Here is a 22,385-nt window from a genome sequence, read left to right as displayed (position 1 = left end):
CAGGCCCAAGCTGGGAAGAGGAATTAAAAATTCTCTGGAGGCCTAGAAAGAGAAGGAGCACACAATGGGCAGATGAGGAGCTGGGGCAGGCCAGGATATCCTGGTTATAGATAAAGTTTATAAGGTTTGAGAAGCAAGGGAATGTCAAGATCAGATGTGTATTCGAATCCTGATTTTCCCATGAACCTGTGGGAAAAATCAGTGGATTCAAGACCACAATGGAGAAACCAATGAAGAAACTGTCTTGCTACCAACCCTCATTGCTACCAAGGGGTTACAGCAGTAGAGCAGAGAGAAAAGAGGCATTCTAGGAACTTTTCTTTGTAGGTAGAAATAAGAAGTCTTGGAAATAAATCACAAATGTAGGGAGAAGGGAGGAAAATACCAAGAATGGCTTGGACCACGTTTTCTGGCCCAGTCAATGAGATGGATGGAGATGCCATTTAGTAGGAGACAGATAACCTTTTGGGGAGAGTTGGGGATTTAGAGTTCTGATAGTCCTTACATGCCTGTAGAATATCCACATGCAGATTTAAAGTCAGAAGTTTGTTGTTGAATTTGGCAGTTAGAAAACTTATGGAAATAATGACCTTTATGGCAATTCTTCTGATAGGAGCTAGTCAACAGGCCAGTTGCCCATTGGTAGTGCTCTTCTTTACTGAGGTAATTTAAAAGCAGAAGTCCTAGAGTAAGAAGAAATTTCAGTTCCAATTTCATTACATACTAGATGCATGAACTAGGGAGATTTGTTTAAACTCAGCAACCTTTACTGATTTCATGCTATCCAAACAATGGTCTCCATATTCTCAGCCAAGCCTTTACACATCTGCTAATACTTTACGCATCTGCTCCAGCCCCATAGCTTGTCTATTTGCCTCCAATCTTTGCTTATTCCTGCCTACCTTCTCCCATCTTTCTTCAAACTATTTTCCACCTCTGGAAGTGGGTACCCGTACTGGAGCCTACATTTGGAAGTAGCATTTGTTGTCTGGGTGTGTTTCATTTCTAGCCTACTGGCTGTTGCTTCTTCTGTGAAGCTTTCTAAGATCCCCTCTCTCCTCCCCATCCTCCTCCATGCCCCCCCCCCCCAGACACACTGGGTTCTTCTACCTTTTATACGGAGCTATGCTCCCAGTTTGCTTGTTTCTACTTCACAAGCCTCCCTGTTTCTCCCACTCATGCCTGCATTTCTGGCCTACTTTACCTGTATATAATATAGGCATTCCCCATGGAAGACACAGATGGCAGAAAAAGGGGCAGACAGAAGAGATTCTAAAAATAATAGGACAGTTTCCTTTCTCTTATGTCTGGAACTCTCTGGCCTTAATTAGCCAAACAACTTTCCCCCAAATGCAGACCACATTTAAGTACTGGAGCTGCAGGGTGGAGCCTGCTGCAATTGCTACCATGGCCTGTCCCCCCTTCCCCCCCCTCCACCCCCCACTGCATCCTCTCTGCATGAGCTTAGCCAAGTTTGGAGACCTGGCTCATGCTCTGCAGGCATGACTTTAATCTTCCTTCCTCTCCCCTCCAGGAATTACTGCAAGAGCTCAAACACCTCAAAATCAAAGTAGAGGAGCTGGAAAATGAACGGAATCAGTATGAATGGAAGCTGAAGGCCACGAAGGTAAAAGGGCAATGTGATGCTGTAAGTGAGAGAGCCTATGGGAGTGTCTGGGCTCATACTCAGAGCTCCCAGCGGCCTAAGTTTGGAAGTGGGAGTCAGGACCACGGTGTGAACATCCAGCATAGCCCAGGTTGTGCAGACACAGATCTGATTCATGAAGCCTTCTTACAGATGAGTTACTGAAGTACAGTAGAGTCATTCCTCTTGATGCATCTGACAGTCATTCACTGACATGAGCTGAAAGGAGTGGTGAGTTGAGTGAAAAAGTGAGCAATACCCTGAGCTAGCAGGGAAGCAATTCCTCCGAAACCAGATGAGCATCAGCATTGTGTTGGGAGCAGCATTTTAGATTTAGCGGTCCTTTTCATGATTAGCCTTTCAAAATAAAGAGACATGCATTTTCTGGAATGAATGCATTCTTAAAATGTTGAATTTCTTCTTCAGTCAAATTATATTTCTATTAAACTAGGAAAGTTGCTATGCAAAAGACACCAGGAATAAATCCTGTAGTGGAACCTTCTTCAGTTTTCCACTTAGTCCTTTTCAGTCCCTAAGGGTGGCTTTGTTTTTCAGTGTAGTATCGGTGGAGCCTGGATCCTGGGTTTAATAATGCACAGCATTTGTAGGGGCCCAAAGCTCCCATCCCTGGTTGACTGCCAGTCTTCCTGGCTGTCTTGGTCCTCTTGCTGCACAACTCTAGCTCCCATGGATCAGGTAGTAGCAGCCAGACTGTACTTTGCCCTCATGGTCAGAAAGAGAGCTTCCCACCTGTGAGACCAGTAGCACTCTAAAGATAACAGAGTGCCTGTAGTGTTTGGGCTGTTCTGTAGTGATTGGCACAAGAGAGACTGCTGAGTCTGTAGATAAATGACCTCACACAAAGTAACATTTAAGAAAGGAAAGACTTTGGAATGCCAGGTGCTAGGCTCTGGTCTCTGCAATCCCATATCACTGGAGTCCAACTGTGGAGCCAACAGATAAGTAAGCATGAGACACTTGGATCCTAGTGGATCAACACCCATCGTGTCCACATCCAAGACAGGTTGGGAGATTATCTTCCAAGAATGGTCTGGTCCTTGTGGAAATGAGAGGTTTTTGGGTTTAGAGTCATAAGTCTAAGATTCTCAGAAGTCACCATCAACATTATTCATATACTCATGGGCACCTAGCCTCTGAGTACGCCAGGTTGCTACATGCCTATGTTGTGGAAAGCTCTTTGGCCTATGCAGACTTGATTCTCTGCCATTGTGGGTGAAACTAGAGCAGAGGCACTATACTCCATACTGAACTTGGCAGTTAGGAAACCTGACCCCTCATCACCTCATTTTCCTTTACATGGACATCTCTGCTTCATTTAGAGAATATTGGAGAAGGCATATTCAGAACCCTTGAGGTGAACTCAGGTCCCGAAAGCCTCTTAAGAGTAGCCCTCTTCCATCCTGTTATTTCAGCATTAGGCAGGTGGGGGGTAGGGTTGGAGGTTGCATCCTAGCCTGGTCACTGAGTAGCTCTCTGGCTTCATTGGAAAAAAGAGTGAGCACAGAGGTTGATTTGAAATAGGTGCTTACTCAGCATACTGAAACTGAACAGAAGATTTGTCAGACAGAGGAACCACCAATGAGAATAGCGTGCATTTGGTTACTTGGGATTGTTCAAACATTTACTTGGGCCATGTGGGAAGGGACAACCCATACAATATCTTTATTTCAATTAAGTTTTTTATTGTGAAAATACTGTACAAAGGAGTTGCAGTTACATGAATAAGGTAACGAGTACATTTCTTATCCAGCATTGTTGCCTCCTCCTTTGTTTTTCCCCTACCATCCCTTCCCTCCCACCTCCTCAGCTACACAATATCTTGAAGGCTTTCAGATGAGGAAGAATGGTCAGAATTACAAAAAACAAACAAACAAACAAAAAAACAACAAAAACCCTTTCCTGTGTGTTGTGGAGAGGTTGTTTCTAACCTATTTCTTGTTTGGTTTGGGGATAGAAAACAGATCTAATTATCCATAAGGAAAGAAATTACATGAGAGAAGCAATAGCAACACTTGAACACTTAACATGCCCTAAGTATTGGACATACTGTTTACAACCTTTGCCTTACTTAATCATCACTATAGTCCATGACGTAGCTGCTATTTTTCCAATTTCATATATGAAATGAGACACAGAAATGTACATAGCTTGTTTAATGCCATCCAACTCAGACATAAGAAAATCCAGATTGTTTTTTTCCAAGGTGAAGGTGTCTCTTGGGACGGACAGTTCTGATCTTCTGACGAATCTAGGAAGCATAGATAAGCACCCCTCATGTTGTGTGTAAGATCTAACGTGCTATGCTATCAGAGACGCTAGAACCACCAATGCCTTTGCCCAGGTGTGTACATAGAGATGTGTGTGCACTGTGTGCTTAGACAAAGTATACACATGTATACACAAAGTATATCTGAGTGCTTGTATATGTACACATGGGCAAAGTGTAGCTATGTGTCTAAAGGTACATAAAGGGAAGAAGCATTGACAGTGAAGAAAAGACAGGAGACTGTCCAGTCTGAGAACCCCTTGGCTCAGACTTTATCAACCAGTAGCGGTTGATGTTCATGGCATTTCCTATATGGTGTGGAAAGATGCTGCTGCATGTGTCTGTTACAGCAGCAAAGCTAAGAAGTGTGGTGACATGACCATCTCAGGAGAAGTAAGAGTTTAGTAAAATGAAAATATCCACTCCTACACCAAGGATAGAGCCCTTCCATTGCACATAATCCCAGCTCCTCTGGTCCTGAGCTGCTGGGCCCCACAAAACAAGAACGAGAAAGAGCCTGGTCAGAGGGGAGGATGCAGGGGAATTAAGGGGATGGTCAGGAAGGGTGAGTTTACTCAGCAGAGTTCTACTCTGTGGAGGGGGCACAGGGCCCCTTGAATGAATGCCTCTCCTCCCACCTGAGCCCTTCTTTTATTCTAAGGCCATGGACTCAACAGTAGGCTCTGATATGAGACCTTTCATCATGGTCTGGTAGTCCCAGGCTTCACTATTGCTTTTCCAGGCTGAGGTAGCCCAGCTGCAGGAGCAGGTAGCTCTGAAAGATGCTGAAATTGAGCGTCTGCACAGCCAGCTCTCCCGGACTTCAGGACTCCACAGTGACCACGGAGAAAGAGGTAACTCGATTAACTGGACAGAATGCAGTTGTACTGAGCACTGGGCTCAACAAGTGAATGTGTGTGTGTATATGTGTGTGTATGTGTGTGTGTGTGTGTGTCTTGTCTAAGAGAATGAATGATATATGTACATGCAAGCCTATGAAGTCCAGCTCTGTTGGGGAATCACTGCCTTGGGTCCCTTCCTTACCCTCTGAAGGCTTTTCTCAGGCTCACAGCATGAACCCGAAGCTCTGTTCAGGCCCCTCCAGAGCTTTGTAGCAAGAATGGAGTTTTTCCCCTAACTTTCATTTGATTGAAAGGCCTTGCTTCTGTGTTACCATCAAGGAGGAGGCTTAGCAATTTATCCTGCCTGACACTTGTACAAGGCCTTGAGGTTACAGAAGCAAATCAGTTCTTTCTTTATTGCCCTTTAGAACTCCACTTAAATGTCACTCCTCAGAAAGACCTTTCCTGCCTGCCATATCTCAAGTGGATGCCCCAGTGCTGTTATTCTCTAACTTGGCAACCTTGCTTCTTAGATAGCACTTATTACAACTTATTATATTTAGGGTGGTCTTGTGGTCATCACTCTGAGGTTAGTTCTGTTTACATGTTCAGAGCCTAGCATAACTAGTTGGCTCATGGTAACCACCTAGAAATATGCATTTATTTATTCATTCATGTATTTTTATGATCCTGGGGAGTCTGAACTCAGGGTCCTGTGCTTTCTAGGCAGGTACTCTACCACTTGGGACATGCCCAGCCTTTTTGTTTTTATTTTATTTTTGAGATAGTCTCAGTGATCTTTTTCCAGCTCTTCAAGGCTGCCAGTCACCCTGTGTTTATTTTCTGAGTTCATCATTTACATTAAGTGAAATAAAAGATCTCTAACAGAGGAGTCTCACTGGCCTCAAACTTGTGATCCTCCTGACTTCACTTCCCAGGTAGCTCGGATTGCACTTGTGTGCTACCATGTAACAAACATCCCAAAGGAAACAGAATGCCCATCTTTCTGTTCCTTGTCTTTTGTGTTGCTTTTTTACAAACATCCCTGCTCCCTTTACCTTCTTGTTTAGGAATAGGGAAATCCATATTTGCACAAAGTCCCTAACCTCTGAGTACGTGGCAAATGACCCTCAGATCCTTCATGTATTCACCTTTGATTTGCATCTTCAGCCAGTTTCAGAATCAAGTGAGTCCTTTTTTGAGTCTACAGTGAGAGAAAACACAACACAACCCTCAGCCCAGTGGAAAATTCTGTGGGTTTATGGTGAAATTATGTTGTTTTCCCTTAACCACAGGGTTTGTTTTAATATATTTCTTGGTTTATGTAAACATTTCTTAGTTGAGATTCATACCATTTTAAATTAAGCAAATCACCAGACTCTTTTATGTAATCATTTTGTCTAGTCTTCATTCAGCTGTAGATGTTTTTCTTTTTATTTTCAATTATAATCTACCAGGTTATATGATAGTTTTCCAAAAGCAGTCACTAGCCTAGATATATGCCTACATAGAATAGGAATATCTGTTTCTACCCCCATCCCGTGTGTGTCTGTGTGTGTGTGTGTGTGTGTGTGTGTCTGTGTGTGTGTCTGTGTCTGTGTCTGTGTGTGTGTGTGTGTGCTAGTAGTGGGGCTTGAACTCAGAGCCTTAAGCTCTCACTCAAGGTTAGCACTCTACCACTTGAGATACACCTCCACTTCCAGCCTCTTGCTGGTTAATCAGAGATAAGAATCTCAAGGATCTTTCTGCCTGGACAGACTTTGAACCTTGACTCTCAAATCTAAGCCTGAGTAGCTAAAAGTACAGACATGAGCCAACAGCACTTGGCAGAATGTCTATATTCTTAGGAGATATTGCTTGTGAGAGATTATTGATTCCTTTGTCACTTTTGAAAATAGGCATTTTCATTTTCCCCTTCAATGTCTATAAGAGAAGACAGGAGTTGGAGGTATTGCTCAGGTGGTAGAGGACCCAGCCAATAAGTGAAACCATTAGATCTGGAGTTCAAGTCCCAGTCTCAAGAGAGAGAGAGGGGAGCGGGGGAGGAGAGAAGACAAAATACTAGTATTTTAGTAATTGAGCAAATATTTAGTAAGACTGACTCTGTACCAGATACCATGTATAAACCATGTTTATATGAAAAGTCTTCAGATTTGAACTTGAGAGCCATCTTAGATTATACAAGTGGCATATGTGTGTGTGTGTATGTATATATATATATATATATATATATATATATATATATATATAAATTTGATGCTTCTTTTAGATCAAGAAATTCAACGTCTGAAAATGGGAATGGAAACTCTGCTTCTTGCCAATGAAGATAAGGTAAGGTGAACACTGTCCAAGGCAAGGGCAACCCTGTTCTGTCTTCTGACATCTCAGCAGTGTTTGGTCCCTTCTGGTTTCTGCTATGGACGGTGTGTTCATCTGACAGTGACACAGGAGTGGTCAAGAAGAGATCAGCTTCTGCCCCCTTGAGACTCAGCCTCAACACCTGTTTTTTTCTTTAATGCCAGAGAATTTTGTCTAAATGGAATTTCCCAAAGCAAATTAGAGCTTTGCTTGCTTAGGTTGGTAGGGGGGAAATATCGCTGTGTTTTCTGTCTATACTCCAGGATTAGATTTTTGGAAAAAATTCAGAACAGCTCGCCAATCTCTCTGTGTACCCTCTCTATGACAGAGCCTTCACAGAAACCCTTAACAGCACATAGGGCCTCAGCATACTCTGTCACCTTATAGTCTTTGCATGTAACTCCTGCTCAATCATAGAGTAACCTCAGCTATAAATAAAAAGCATCTACCTAGCCAGTAGAATCCCAATCCTGCAATTTTCCAAGTGATGAAACAGATCCAGAATGCTTATGTTATTTTATACAGTATTTGGGTAACTAGTGGATACCATAGCTACAGTTCACATCCAAGTGTGTCTAAGTAAAGGATTTATGTGGCCTTCCCAGTCACTATTCTCTTGGAAGAGTGGATCTCAGCTGGGAATTTCCTCTGTTAGCAAGTTTTTCAGACTCCTAAGGAACAGATGAGCCCATCAGGATAGATATGATAGCTTTGCTGCAGTGCTTTGGGTGTAACTCCAGAGGCATACTTTATCAGTGGCTACTTCAGGAGGGTAGAGGACAGTGGGTTCATGCCTCTGTAAATGATTTAGCCTCTTGGGGAGTATGTAGGCACTTGTGACCAACATCTTTGGGGTCATGAGCCATGAGTGCCTGCAATTGCCTATGCGAAAAACCACTTGGACCTAACACTGGACTGAGTCTGACTCTCCCTATATGATGCTCTAGTGCCTAGCATAAACTGGGGCCCAAAGTGAAATCAATTGGCTACCACAAATAACGTTCATCTATGTCTTGCCCTTGCTCTGTAACAGGACCGTCGGATAGAGGAACTTACGGGGCTGCTGAACCAGTACAGAAGGGTAAAAGAGATCATAATGGCAACTCAAGGTAAGAGTAGCAGTGAGTATGCCATTTTCTCTGAAATGCTTTAAGAAAAAGACATTGTTAAATCTAGGAGCAATACTTTCCTTCCACTTGGATATCACCTACGGGATAATTGAGAGTATTCCTAGGTGATAAGAAATTGGCAGCTGTTAATTTTCAGAAATTTTAGCAAGTGGTGGTCAACTTCAAACTTTTAGGAAATGTCCAGGTTATCAAGCACAGAAAGCCCCCAGCTTAGCTTTTGAGTCCCACTTAACAGTGGGACTCCTATATATCTTCTCAGGATTCTCCTCAGAGAAACAGTGTGTGGAATCAAACATGAATCAGAAATCTTACCAGTGCCATCCCCAGGAATCAGAGCTTATCTACTTCTTAGAGGACCTGGAGCTCCTCCCAAATTCAGAGGCTACTGAGGGGAAAGATCTATTTCTCTAATCTCTTAGGATCTTGGGCCAAGTTACTCTCAAGGCCTGCTAGTCCATTGCCAAGAAGTATGAAGGTCAGAGGCAAAGAATAGAATCCAGAGCTGAATGTTGAGCTTGAAATGACCCCCGTGGTAGCCCTTGCTTAAATCCCCTGAAAAACTCTTTCCAATCACAGTTACTGTTTTTTATACATGTCTCATTTCCTTATTGACAGTTATGGGGATTGGACACAGAACCTTGTACCTTCTAGGCAAGCACTATACCACATGAGCAATGCCATCCAGTCCTATTTGCTTTTAGTTTATTTTTCAAATAGAGTTTTGCTGCTTTGTGCCTAGCCGGCCTCTGACCTCCTGAGTAGCTGTACCACCATGCCTGACCCCTGTTTTCTTTTCTGGTCTCTTTTATTTTTATAGGGTCTTACTATTTCCCACACTGGACTCAAAATCCTGTGTTCAAGTGATCCTTCTTAGTCTTTTTTAGTGGGGGAGAACGGATGTTAGGGTTTTGTGAGACCACTCTAATGATCTGAACAATTCACATGGTTGTGATCTATCACATTGGTATTAACGCTTTCAGGGTCTTCGGAGAGAACTCTCTCAATCAGTGAAGAACTGGATGGAAGTTTCAGGAAATGGAACACTACAAATAAAGGCCCTGAAGAATTACTTAAACAAGAGGTACTGTGTCTCCCAATGTGACGTGAGTTTCAGCAGTCCTTAGAGCTTATCTGGCATTAGGCCAATATACAACTTAACTGGTGAATTATTAAACGCATGGAGTTGGCCTTAGCTGTGGAGAGAGGGTGGTGGAGGCAAGGGCCTAGACTTGGGCCTGTGTTCTGGTTGGGGGAAGCATGGTAGGCACTGGAATTTTCAAGGACAGGGATTTTCTTTTTTAATCAGGCTCCTTGTTTGCTTTGTCTCTTTGCTCTGGGATTTAAGTGTAGAACAAAGGTGGTGTTTATTTTATTTACTAGTATTTCTCCAGGGTCTGTGGTACCTAGTCTGATACCCAGTAGAATTTGTCAAATGAGTACATCTTTCTCATTTAGAGAGATACCTGCAACTTCTGAAATAATGCATTCCTGCTTTAACAGTTGTTCATATCTTGCCTTAGAACCAGCAAACAGACTTTGCTTTTGGTATAGAGTCTGGTCCCGTCATATTACTCTATAGCTTTAGGTTAAGTAAAAATGAGCAAAACAGCCCATACAGAGAGACATTGGTTGAAGGAGGGGTTTCTGCCTAGAGGTCAAAAGATTCATGACAATTCAGGATGATCAAACTAAAACGGATTTTAGCAGTCAAGATCAATCTTTATATTTAAGAAAAAAGGAAGAATGTTGTCTAGTAAGCCCATTACCAAATTAAAGGAAGCAGACCACATTTCTGACAGCTACAAAATTTCAGTCATCAGGGCTTGTTTAGTAACTCCACATGATCACTGAGAAATTCTAGCTTACTTTTACTCCTTAGGACACCTTATATAGGTCCTTATTTTATTGTGACTAAACTGATGTTCAGAGGGGACAAGTTAATATTACCTGAGTGAGTTAGGTGACACTGCAAGTAGATGGCAGAGCCTCGACTTGAACCTAGGTCTGTATGACCACAGAGTCCAGGCATTTAACCACTATAATGCCATGATTCTTTGTATAGTAGACCAACAAGTCTCAGGGTTATAAGTAAAAGAGGTGGCCTTTGTGGTCAGTTCACCCCCATCAGGTGATGCCAGCTTTCCTGATGTGTTCCTTCCTTTCTTGCCTTCCTAGTGACTCTGTTCTCCTTTCTTTCTTTTTCTTTTTTCTTTTTTTTGGGTTGGTTGTGGGGCTTGAACCCTGGGCTGAGGCATTGTCCCTCAGCTCTTCAGCTCAAGGCGAGCACTCTACCACTTGAGCCACAGTGCCACATCTGGTTTTCTGAGTAGTTTATTGGAGATATGAGTCTCATGGACTTCTCTGCTCGGGCAGGCTTTGAACCATGATCCTCAGATCTCAGCCTCTTGATTACAGGCATGAGCCACCAACACCAACCAGCTCTACTCTCCTTTCTTAAGGTTTACCTCAACTTTTCTCTCCTCTAAAGACCTCTCAACATTCACCTCACTGATAAGCTTCTTCCTCGCTACTCTCATATTATATTGTAGGTGTCAGTGTCATAGGACAGAAGGCCATTTACTGTTTGTTCATCCCTGCTTGCCTATTAGCCTCCTGAGTGTGGGTTATGCTTGCCCCATATCTGACATAGACAAGCATTAGATGTTACTGATGTTTGTTGAGTGAGTATATCATCTGGGTCCTCTCAAGGAGTATATCAGATGGACACTGGCTAATTAAGCCAAAAGGGATTGTTTTTGCAAGGTGTATAATGAGTCAGTGAGGAAAAAGAAAACCTGAACATTATAAAGGGCAGAAGCAGCACTCAGATCTCAGGACTCTATGGCTAGGACTTAGACTTTCATCAAAGATCTGAGGTTTGGGGATGAAAGGCAATTTGACCTAGGTATTTTGATATGCCTATTCTCTTGGAATCTTGAAAAGAGGAAGGCATTCACATTGATATGTTCATCATAGCTATACCCAAGGATTCCCATAGGACTCATCCAAAGATGGACAAAGTTGGGTCCCCAGATAATAACTGTCCTCTCTGGTATCTTTTCTGTTTTTGACAGATGCCTCCCAGGTGCAGCTCTCCTATGGTGGGGCCACCTCCTTTGCCACAGAAATCACTGGAGACAAGGTAGGAGAGAGAACTGAGCTTTTCTAGAGCTTTTCTCAGGCCCCTGTTGGGGCTCTCAAGATGGGTGATAACTGACTCCGCATGATGAGCACAGCCACCATGTTCTGGGCACCCGTTGTCAAGATTTCCACTGTCCTGCTACTCTCCTGGCCACAGAGCCTTACTTCCCTTCCCATGGGCTGAAGGTCTGAGTTATTACCATAGAGGGAAGACCTGCCAAGGGTTGGCACCTCAGAGGAGACAGTGGCCACAAGCCTTCATTACCCTCTGGTGGCTTCTCAGAACTGGGAGCACCCCTTGACGTGTCTGTAATTTTCATTAGTCCCTTTGAGATATACTCACCAACCTCAGGCTGGGTCTAGTTCTTTGATCATGAGGCTCTGTGTTTCGGGCCTTCACTCCTCACAGGGAAAAGGTTCAATTGGAGATTGATCCAATTATTTTCAGTACAATGTGGTTTTAATGAGCTGACCTATAGGATCATTGATGGTCACCTATCTGACTCCCTCTAAAATTTCTAGATCCCTGTATCTATTCTTCAGAATATGTTCTATGTTAATCCTATATAAAGGAAGTCTGTCAACCACAGTGTCTAAGGATGATAGCCACACACATTACAGGGCCTCTCCAGAATAGTGCTGGGTGTCTGGAGTTCCACAGCCCAGTTACTAGAGAATAGTTGTTCCTCTAAAGATGTTGACCAGAGAAAACTGGCATGGTCAGAGAGGCCTGTCTTAACTTTTGCTGCATAAGAAATTTAGTTTATCCGTTCACTTGGAGGAAATCGACAATGAGGGGCTTACGTGGACCAGATTTGGATGCTGATTTATTTCTATAAACTGAGAAATATGAATGCCAAGGAGACTTGTACAAAGTTACCCTGTGACCACCGGTGGCATTCCCTGGGATCTACTCATTTTTTCTCTTCAAAATTGCCCTTATGACAACATAAGGAAGAGACTGCTCAGGGCAAACAGGAAGTATCCAGCTAGCAAGATCCTAACAGGTGATGCTTTGGAGACAAGTCTGGTTGGTGTCTATGTCTCCACAAAAAGAAGGCACCAAACAGCTTCTCTCTGGATCACCCTTAGATCCACAGACAAGCCAGCAGCAGTGCCTCTTTCTTCTTTTGACTGTTCAGCTACTAATCTGCCTTATGAACACACTGTAATCCCCTCCCATCAGTACAAGAGTATTAAGTGTATTCTAGCTTTTTGAGTAATGCCAAGGGATTTTCATTGGGATCTAAGTGATGCCATCATGCCATACATTGCTGTACCAGACTTTACTCCAGGTGGGACAGTCTCATTTTTGTATGTTGGCTACTATGAGAAGGGTGATTTATTCCCCCCCCCCTTACTTTACTCAGCCCAACACAGGCTCCTGGTGAATCATTTAAAATGTCAAGTACTATCTTCTGCAGTAACTATTGCTTTGTTTCTTTCTTTTGTGTGTTTCCAGGGCTCAGAAGAAACTCTCCTGTAGTCTTGAAGACTTGAGAACTGAATCTGTGGATAAGGTCGACTATCCAATCTGTCTATATAGACTACTAACTACTTCTTTGGGACCCACACAATGTTAGAATATATAAATGAGCCTTGACCCTGCTTGGAGAGGCACAGTTATAGTGAAGGCAGGATGACATGAACATATTAACAAAAAAAAAAAAAACAAGTCGAGTGCAGCCCAAGGCATTCTAGAATCAGGGCAAGTCAGGAAACACTGGATGGAGTTGATGAGAAGGGGTTGAGGTGAGCAAAGGCCTGGTTAGAGTCTGGTGGGCACAGGCAGTTTGGACAAATAGTAGGGGACAGGGGATGCAGGAAGAAGTGAGGTCAGAGCCATACATCAGATCAAGCTAGAGAAGTACTAGTCCTATCTTCACAAGGCACTTGGAATCATTACTCAGATTTTGAATGAAATAGTATGGATAAAAGTGATGATCCAAGGAATAAGATCTGGAACAATTTACAAGATTAAACAGGCAGCTTAAAGAAGCCTCTAGAAAGATATAACTAGAGTCTGTGGCCCTATATTTGACCACATGGGTGTACCCATGCTGAAGAAGAGAATTGCAGGCTCTTGAGGGTAGTCATAAGAAAGCCTCCATACATTGTACTGTTCCCCTGGCACCAAAGCCTGGTGACACAATGAAGATACACAAAGCTGGAGTTGACAGGCACTATAAGCTCAGCCTTTGGCTTTGATCCCTCAGCCATGGATGTTTTCATTCCCCCTGGTCAGATTGCTGGCATCTTCCCAGGATGTCTGTCCATGGGGTTGGACAGACCTAAATTTCCCGTCACAGTGGTGATTATCTGACATGAAGCTGGGAGGTGCAGAATCCGCTTGTATCTGAGCCTTTCATTATTTTAGCCAGCAGTTAGTCCTGAGTTGTTAGTGATGAACTCAGATCTCTTTTTCTCCACATAATTGAATTCTTCTGGTCATTCCATAGCATGTCGATGGGAAACAGCTCTCACCGGTGGTGGAACCCAAGGTACAGAAACTTCATGTCCCTTTCATCCATCTGTGGTTGGACTGTTGGTTACAGGGATTAGTAGGTTTCAGCTTTTGTAGCCTTAAATAGGTTAATTTGTAAGAAGAAAGTCAAAACGTCCACCCCCATTTTAATTTATGTGCCTCCTTATGTATCATGTGCTTTTACCACATTACTTATGGGCTTGTATTTGTTATTTTTATCTCCCAAGACCCAGAGAAACTAATCTTTAACAAAGCCACCTAGATTTAATCACAAGGTGTGGGCACTGATCTCAGCACACAGAAGAGTGTTACAGCTCTCATCCATTCTGCGCTGATGGGTTGCATTTTAAAAAACATAGGGGTACACTCAGTTCCCCCTTTAATGACAAAGTCATGTTATAAAAGTTCCATTAGAACTGATTCTACTCCTATAAAACCTATTATGGAAGATGATTTCAGTTTCTAGGTTGGTGCACAAATGTTCATCCTATGATGAACTGAATCAGCTTCATATAATTACCATGATTTTAGCCACATCTAAACATTCTTTACACTATCACCTGGAAAAACACACTGTGCATGGCCCTGCTCTGTCCTCTGACTGCCACAGGATACAGGGGCCTCTCTGCATGTCGACTTCAGTCCAAAGTGTCATTTTATATTTTCATGCCAATGTGATTGAATGAATGGGTCAACTCTGTTTTTCTAACTCTGTGTAAGAGGAAGATTTTGATCACAGTTCCTCATCTAGAAAAGGAATTTCCTTATCTGTAGGAATCAGTGCTACAAATTTGGCAACTATTCCTTGGGCCATATGAAATGTAGAGGAGATGTCTCCTGCCTGTGTCCCTGCCCCCGGTGCTTTGGACACACAGTCCCTTGAGCCTGGGATCTGCACAGTCCCATGTCAGATTGAAAGCCTCTCTGTCAGACTGTCCTAAGGCAGAGTCCATTCACAGTTGCCTCTAGAGCACATGCATACCAGCCTGTTCCTTAGGAGACATAGCTCGCTCACTGTTGAAGCTTTAAGACACTGATTTGATTCCAAGAAATATGAATGGTGCTAGACTGCTTACAAAGATAAATCTTCAAAAATTTGGTTCTTTTTTTTTGGGGGGGTGGTCCAGTCGTGAGGCCTGAACTCTGGGCCTGGGCACTAGTCCCTCAGCTCAAGGCTAGCGCTCTACCACTTGAGCCACAGCGCCACTTCCAGCTTTTTTTCTTTTTGCTTATGTGGTGCTGAAGAATCGAACCCAAGGCCTCAGGCATGCAAGGCAAGCACTCTACCACTGAGCCACCTTCCCAGCCCAAGAATTTGGTTCTTAAGTGACTTCAACCATAATCACAATTTTGTGCAACCTCAATTAGTTCAATATGACTACTTCTTTCTCCTTTCTCCTCCCTACACACACATACACGCACACAGGCACGCATGCACACACCATTCTCCTTCTCCCAGGACCATTCTGAAGAATTCCCTAACCTTGAGGTTGTGTCCTTGCTTTCTGTACATCTAAAGATACTCTTTTGCTGTTTTTAGCTCCAACTGTCAGTTATGTCTCCTTTTGTAAGCTTGTGCATCCCTGGTCTGACATGCTATCTCTGGTATTTAGTCTTCCCAAGCCTTTGGGAGTGCTCTGTTCTTGGGGTTCTGCATGTGTTTCCCATGTGCATGGATCACCAGCCTTTAATGCATCCATTTCTCAGTGAATTCTCCCAATTCTGCCTTGGGTAAGCTTTGGATGTGATATTATAGATATAGTCTGACCCGTGCCTTCCTTGATCTTGAACCTGCTCTTCTAGATTGTTGTCCCTTCAGGACAAAACATATTTTCAGTGCTTCTGTTTATCAGCTGTCTACTGCCTGCTAGGCTCTGTGCATATGCTATTTCACACAAATCTAAAGCAGGAGTTATCCTTACTTAGAATGACAAAACAGAGGTTAAACATAATGAGTTTTGCCTAAGTTAGTCTGATGCAAAGTCCGTGCTCTTCCCCATGGCCAGAGTTATTCTTATTGGAAGAAACACGGGTGGGGGGAGGTACCAGGCACTTCTGTATCCTCTGTGTCCTGACATTGAGCTACTTTTGCCAGTGGTGAGTCAGTTTCCCAGCATTTCTTCTTGGCCTCATTAGAACTCAGAGAGCCCTCTCTAATGGCCTTTGCTCCTTGGGCTGTTTTTCTTAGAAGTCTTGATCTCTATCCTGGCTGATGTGGACCACATCAGTGCCCTCATCCTGGCTGTGTCTGCCATATCTTGGTGGTGTCATGTGTCAAGAACCCTTCCCAGCCATATTTCCTGTGGAGGATGGAACTTGGGAGCCGTGCCTTTCAGTTCTTGAAACTTCTTGAACTCTCCCTTCCCGGACTCTGACAATTTATCAGAATTAATCTGAGATGTTCATTAAAAATATAGATTCCTAGAGTGGATTTGCTTCCAAGAGGTTGATTCACAGGGCCAGGGGGGAAGCTGGGAGTTCACATTGGTTTTGCAAGTGCTCTTGGTGAGCCTGAGGCAGTGATGCATGAGCTAGCACTGAGAAACAGTTGGTCTGGTCCACATGTTCTGTTATGTACCCCCTCTGCTCATCAGTCATCACAAGCTTGAAGGTGTCATAGGCTTCATCTCCTGATGTGTCAGTTACTTCAACTTGCTGAACAGTTCTTTCAGAATTCTTTAAACATTGTCTCCCTTCCCTATTTCTTTCTGTTCTTTCTGAACTTATTTATAAGGGTTTCTTTTCAGTGTCCAATGAATGAACTGAATTTCAGATGATTTCTAGGAAATGCACTTAAAAAGGAACTGAAGTCAGAAATGTACTGGACACTTGACTTTTTAGCTCTATGAAACATCAAAGGATGTCTTAGTCACGGCAGCCGCCCATTATCAATCTGACATGCCAGTTGTGAAATCGGCTTTGTCTTCTACTCGACTTTTGTTCCAGGTCCAGTTAACTGACCCAGATTTGATTCCCTTGGTGATGTTGCTTCGATTTATCTCTCCTTTTCTTTTTCTATCTTTTCTTCTTTTTTCACTCTGGCAGTACAATCCATATGTTTCCCACAGGTTTCAAATTTAAGGACTGTGATATGTTGGTGGGGTTTTTTTGGCCATGGTATCCTTCATCTTTTCATCAGTTTTGTTTTTTGGGGGGGAGTGAGGGACTCTTAAATGGACAAGATCCAAGCAGAGGGTCCATTGCTCCAAAAGTGTACCACATTGTACCACAGCAGATGATGATCCTAAGTTCCGAAGGGAACACCATGTTAGCATTTAGCCTTCTGACTCATTTCCTGTTATCTCTCCCATGTGGGCTTCTTCCTTTGCCTTAACATGATGTTTTCCAAAACAAATCATCACAATGCAAATTTTTTCCTCTGCTGCTTCTAATTTAAACTATAATCCTCCTGTTGTGGCATAGACTTATATCAGCCAAGACTTCAAATGACTGCCAAGTCCTTGAAGATATCTGAGCTGGCCTGGTCTGAATGAGGGCCCTACAGATAAAAAAAAAACATACTCCTCTTTATTGACAATAGAAATAAAGGTCTAGGAAGAACAGGGAAACATAGACCAGTCTCACCTCATCTCTTCTCTTTCAGGATTGATTAAAAAATACTAGGCAGTGAATTCTGGCTTGTATATTTCAAGATGCAAAGAGTAACTCGTATCTATTAATTAATTGCACCTCTGAACAGTAGGCCAAATACCAAGGTCTCTTTTACAAGACATCTCCACTTCCTATTAGAAGCAGTTGTAGTCAACCCTGGATTGGGTTTGTCACTATCTCTGCCTCAGTGTGTAGGCAACTCCCTCCCTTTCTCAGAGCTCTGATACCTTTCCTGGGATGAATGACCTTTTAGTGATCTTTGAGTCAACCTAAGTGAAAAGATGATGCTTGGAGAATGGGGAATTGTTTGTCTATCTAAGTGTATTCCTAGCTGGGTTGAGTCTGAGTCTGAAGATTAATTCAGCCCCTCTTCCTCTCTTTTCTTCCAACAGGTCAGCCCTTTCCAGGTAGAGCAGAAACACCCTACATCACCTGGGAAGCTTTCAGGTGCCACGCCCAATGGAGAAGCTGCCAAATCTACTCCCACCAACTCCCAGCCTGATTCTGCAGGGAACAGCCTGCCAAGGCTAAGTGAGTGTCCACCCCCCTGGGCTGATGGCCTCTGGATCAGTGTCTTGACATTTTCTAGTCATTGTGCAAGATTCCTGCACCACAAGAGCTCACAACTGAGAATGACGGGGGTGGGTGCTGAAACAAGCTAAATTCTAAAGTCTGGCCCTAGTTTCAAAGGCACACACACTTCAGAGTCCCAGAAAAACCAGACGGTGTATGTAGTCTACTCTTTCTGGTTTCTTCTCTTCTGCCATTCTTCCTCTCTTGAAACCCTGCCTATCCTTCCTACCATTCCAACATTTCCTCTCATGTGGAGACCTCATTCTACTCTTCTTGTTCCTCATCTACCTTCCTCTCCCATCCCAGTCTTCTCCTTCCTGTCTCTACCTTCTCTGCAGCCTTTCTACTACAAGTAGGGTGATCATGTACAATCTTCCAAGTGATGCTACCACCTTAGGCAAATGACATCAGTGCTAGGGGACATAGACATTTTTGGAAATCAGGACTTAAAAAATGAGTCCTGCTACTTTTCATTCAAAACAGGCTATCTTAACCCAAGAGCAGTAGCCGATTATATGGATCCAAGGAAGAAATGTTCTTGTCCTGGCTCTTCTCTGAGATGGTCAATGTGTCGGCTCATGAAGGCTAGTTCTGCACTGGGCTGTAGGAGCTTCAGATAATCTATAAATCAATGTGTTACCCAGGCTGCATATATAGCAGTTCCAGATAATTCTAGTCTGACTGAGTAAGCCCCGGTACCTGGGCAAGAGCTGCATGCTGTTCAATGTGTTCAGCCCCTGCTGCTGTCCCTTTTTCTCCCTGTCCGTGGACCCCTAGCCTGTCAGGAAAGGTCCCAGGAACATTTGGCCCATGTCATGAGGCCATCTCTCAGTGCATTGGCCCTGTGAGCCAAGCTTAGGCTCCACCTGCCCCATCCTCCTTCATGGGATTATTTTATTTCAGTTTGAGTTTTTCTCTCTTGCTCGATGACACTCTTGTTTCTCTTTTTTGCTTCCCCCCCCCTCTCTCTTGGGCTGGATTTTGGTCTCTCTTGTTTCTTCATGTGGCTTCTCTGCTTCTTGGTTGGCTGGAGATCGCGGCCGGAGTGTCAGTGCCCCTGTATTAGGTACTGTACCCGTTCCAGGTGAGGTGGAGAGTGAGAATGCTTTTGTTTCCTGGTTCTGACCCTAACACTTCCTCCTCCCTAATGCTCAGCCCTGGTTCCCCTTCCTGGTTGCATTCCTGTACCTAGAGAACAGCTCTGCATTGGTATAATCCACAAGTACCTATACCCCCATCCCTTAGAATCTAAAGTCATTAGCTCACTAACGCTTTAGTGAGGATCTGGAGTGTGCCTGTGCCCTACTTGTGTGTACAGTCCTGCCCTGAGAGCACAGCTAGGCTGTCTTCCTGGAGTCCCACAGAAGGATGGGCCAGACCTGAGGAGGCGGATCCAGAAGTCAGACCCCTTACTTATTCCATCCTTTCTACCTCAGGAGAAACAGAAAGTGGTTGGGAAGACACTGCCATCATTAATGACCTTTCATCCACCTCATCTGGTACCGAGTCAAGCCCCCAGTCTCCCCTGATGCCAGATGGTAAACGGAGCCCCAAAGGCATTAAGAAATTCTGGGGAAAGTAAGTTGATGGTGATGATTATAACCATATGCTTGGAATTAGTTTTCTTTTTGAGCAGCCATGACTCTATGTATGCCTTTGGTCTAGCATACATTGGTCATGTTCAGAGTTTGTGTAACGAGAGGCTAGAGAAGATAGGTAACAGACAGCCATCAAATAGAGTCAGTTGCTTTGCATGTTGTTCATCTATGATCTACATACCCTGAATATATTTCTTGTAGCTTATGAAACATTGGTTTGAAAGAGGCACCAATGAGAGTGGATTCTTCCTTCTTAGGGGTCAGTCTATGTCTTGAACAAACTTTGAAGACAGAGAGTAGAGTACTTACTGGTCTAGCTGTGCAGTCTGAAATGAGGCAGAAATTGGAGCCTCCTCTGAGACAGCAACTTTCCCTTTAACTCCTGTGAGGAGTGGCCAGAATCCAAGAGACAGTTTTAAAATTGAGGCTTGAGTCTGTCTGAGTTTCTGTAACAGGTCACAATGCCTGATCTCCAAGAGGCACTGAGAAGCAGAGTACTGAGCCTAGCTTATCTGGCCCTCCTACGAAGAAGAAATATGTCACCTCCAAGCTCTCAGCCCATCCTCTGACAATCTCTATGGATTTTTCTCCATGCAGAATCCGAAGAACTCAGTCCGGAAATTTCAACACGGATGCCCCAGGAATGGCAGAGTTTCGACGAGGTGGGCTCCGGGCAACTGCAGGGCCAAGACTCTCTAGGACAAGAGACTCCAAGGGACAGAAATGGTAAGACTCCTCTAGTCCATCTACAATGAGCTACATGTAATCCTGGCCAGGGTGTAGTAAGGCAGAGGCTGGTTCTCCCAGAGCTCCAGAGATAGAAAGCAGTCCTATCAATGATTGAGACACAGGACATTTTTCAATCTACCTGTGTTTTGGTGAGTATCCTCACACCAATATGGTAATCTAGGAGCTTTAAAAAGAAACCTGAGAATGTTTGAACCTTGCTTGCTTTTGTGTGTGTGTGTGTGTGTGTGTGTGTGTGTGTGTGTGTGTGTTCTCTCTCTCCAGGATAAATGAAATCAATGTGGCAATACTTCTGGTCACCAATGTAAACTCTTAGCAAACATTAGCTTTATAGAAGCTAGGGAATCTAAGGACAAGGTTTGAGGAACCTAGGGACCAATGTAACCCCCCAAAAAGCTTTGCCAATTAAATATTCGAATATACTTAGAAATTTTCCTATTTTAAACATTACTGCTTCTGGTTTTTCTGAGGGGGATGAAAAAAACCAAAGCTACAATAAACTTAGTTCATCTTTATTCCAATTCTGGCTGCATGTTTAATGCCTAATCATAGAAGAGGAATCACTGGGTCAGGATATAAGAACGTTTCAGAGACTCTCTTAAGCATTTTCCTGGAGTAGGACTGTGTATTGAGGTCCCCATGTACATCCCATCAGATACTTTAGGGTCACCTGTGTCAGGAACTTTCTATGCCACTTTGTTGGATGTCTTTGTGCTTTGTTGACCCTAACAAATGGTAAAGTAGTAAGAATGAATAAGTCCTACTGATACGAGATTGCTATGTTTATCCTCATAATGCTTATTTCACAAAAATGAATTTGCTGATTACAATGAAAGGATGTTATTACCCTTAAGTAGAAATTGAATATAATTATATGCTAGTGTCCTCTAGTATTTACTTTATATATATTTATTGCATAACCTTCAAAAATATGTTCCATAGATAATATTCATATAGGAAATCTACTTAAATCTATTGGGTTTATCAGTGGCTCATGCCTGTAATCCTGGCTACTCAGGAGGCTGAGATTTGAGGATTGCAGTTCCAAGCCAGCTAGAACAGGAAAGTTTGTGAGACTTATATCTCTCAAAAAAAAAAAAAAAAAGACAAGTGACGCTGTGGCTCAATCAAGTGGTAGAGTGCTAGCCTTGAGCAAAAGAAGCCCAGGCACAGCACAAAATATATAGAGTCATCCTGTATGGGCACGTGATATAGCTCTCCATTTATTCATACCTTTCCTTGTGTTGTTCAGTTACATGTTGTAACTACCTCATCACCTAAGTCCACCCCATGGCCCCCCCCACAGTCTTACAGGACCTGAACATCCCTAGCTAAGGCAATTGTTAGACATTTTATAATTCTGCTATGGGTACAATGCAAAATGAGAAAATTTGTTTTGCTTTAACCAAAGTAATAGTATCTGTGCTTGGATAGTATGAAGAAAGTTGACTTTTGTTTGTAATGTGCATATAATAGGTGTGTGTTTGTATGTGTGTGTTCATATTTTTTATATCTCTGATAAAATTCACATAACCTAAAAAATAGTCTTATTTATTTATTTTAATGTAAAACCTATTAGTATTTTAGGTATTATCTACAATTAATTAAGGTATTTTTATTCATTTATTGTTTCTTCATTTTGAGAACCAGTGGTCTTTCTCTAGTTTTCCTTTTTCTTTTTATTGTGAGAATATCGTACAGAGGAGTTACAATTACATGGGCAAGATAACGAGTACATTTCTTATCAAGCATTGTTGCCTCCTCTTTGTTTCCCCTTCCCATCCCTTCCCATACCCCCGCAAATTCCCCCCACCTGATCCTCTCCCCACCCCACACCAAAGTTGTAAAGTACGTTTTTCGACATAATGACTTGTACATCTCATTGTTGCAATGGGTCCACCTGATTTGTTTTTGCCCTTCCCCTCCACAAATTATACCAACATCAAATACAGTGAAAGCAGGGGTTA

General features: G+C 43.1%; 1 protein-coding gene across 5 annotated transcripts in view; it reads left to right on the top strand.

Moving 5' to 3' along the window:
* The window catches only part of Ppfibp2 (PTPRF interacting protein, binding protein 2 (liprin beta 2)), a 135,605-nt gene that overhangs the window by 102,887 nt on the left and 10,333 nt on the right, over positions 1 to 22,385 (top strand). For all 5 annotated transcript variants that reach the window (XM_013028790.1, XM_013028785.1, XM_013028788.1 and 2 more), the window contains 11 exons: positions 1,535 to 1,627; positions 4,675 to 4,786; positions 7,044 to 7,105; positions 8,166 to 8,241; positions 9,243 to 9,343; positions 11,337 to 11,404; positions 12,866 to 12,923; positions 13,863 to 13,904; positions 17,893 to 18,031; positions 19,510 to 19,651; positions 20,269 to 20,397. In XM_013028790.1, coding sequence (XP_012884244.1) covers positions 1,535 to 1,627; positions 4,675 to 4,786; positions 7,044 to 7,105; positions 8,166 to 8,241; positions 9,243 to 9,343; positions 11,337 to 11,404; positions 12,866 to 12,923; positions 13,863 to 13,904; positions 17,893 to 18,031; positions 19,510 to 19,651; positions 20,269 to 20,397 — 1,022 coding nt within the window. The remainder of the gene's footprint in view (positions 1 to 1,534; positions 1,628 to 4,674; positions 4,787 to 7,043; positions 7,106 to 8,165; positions 8,242 to 9,242; positions 9,344 to 11,336; positions 11,405 to 12,865; positions 12,924 to 13,862; positions 13,905 to 17,892; positions 18,032 to 19,509; positions 19,652 to 20,268; positions 20,398 to 22,385) is intronic.

This window comes from Dipodomys ordii, unplaced genomic scaffold, assembly GCF_000151885.1.
Source record: "Dipodomys ordii isolate 6190 unplaced genomic scaffold, Dord_2.0 Scaffold113, whole genome shotgun sequence".
NCBI classification, from domain to species: domain Eukaryota; kingdom Metazoa; phylum Chordata; class Mammalia; order Rodentia; family Heteromyidae; genus Dipodomys; species Dipodomys ordii.
Note: the sequence above shows the minus strand (reverse complement) of the source record. Positions and strands in the feature narration are given on the sequence as shown.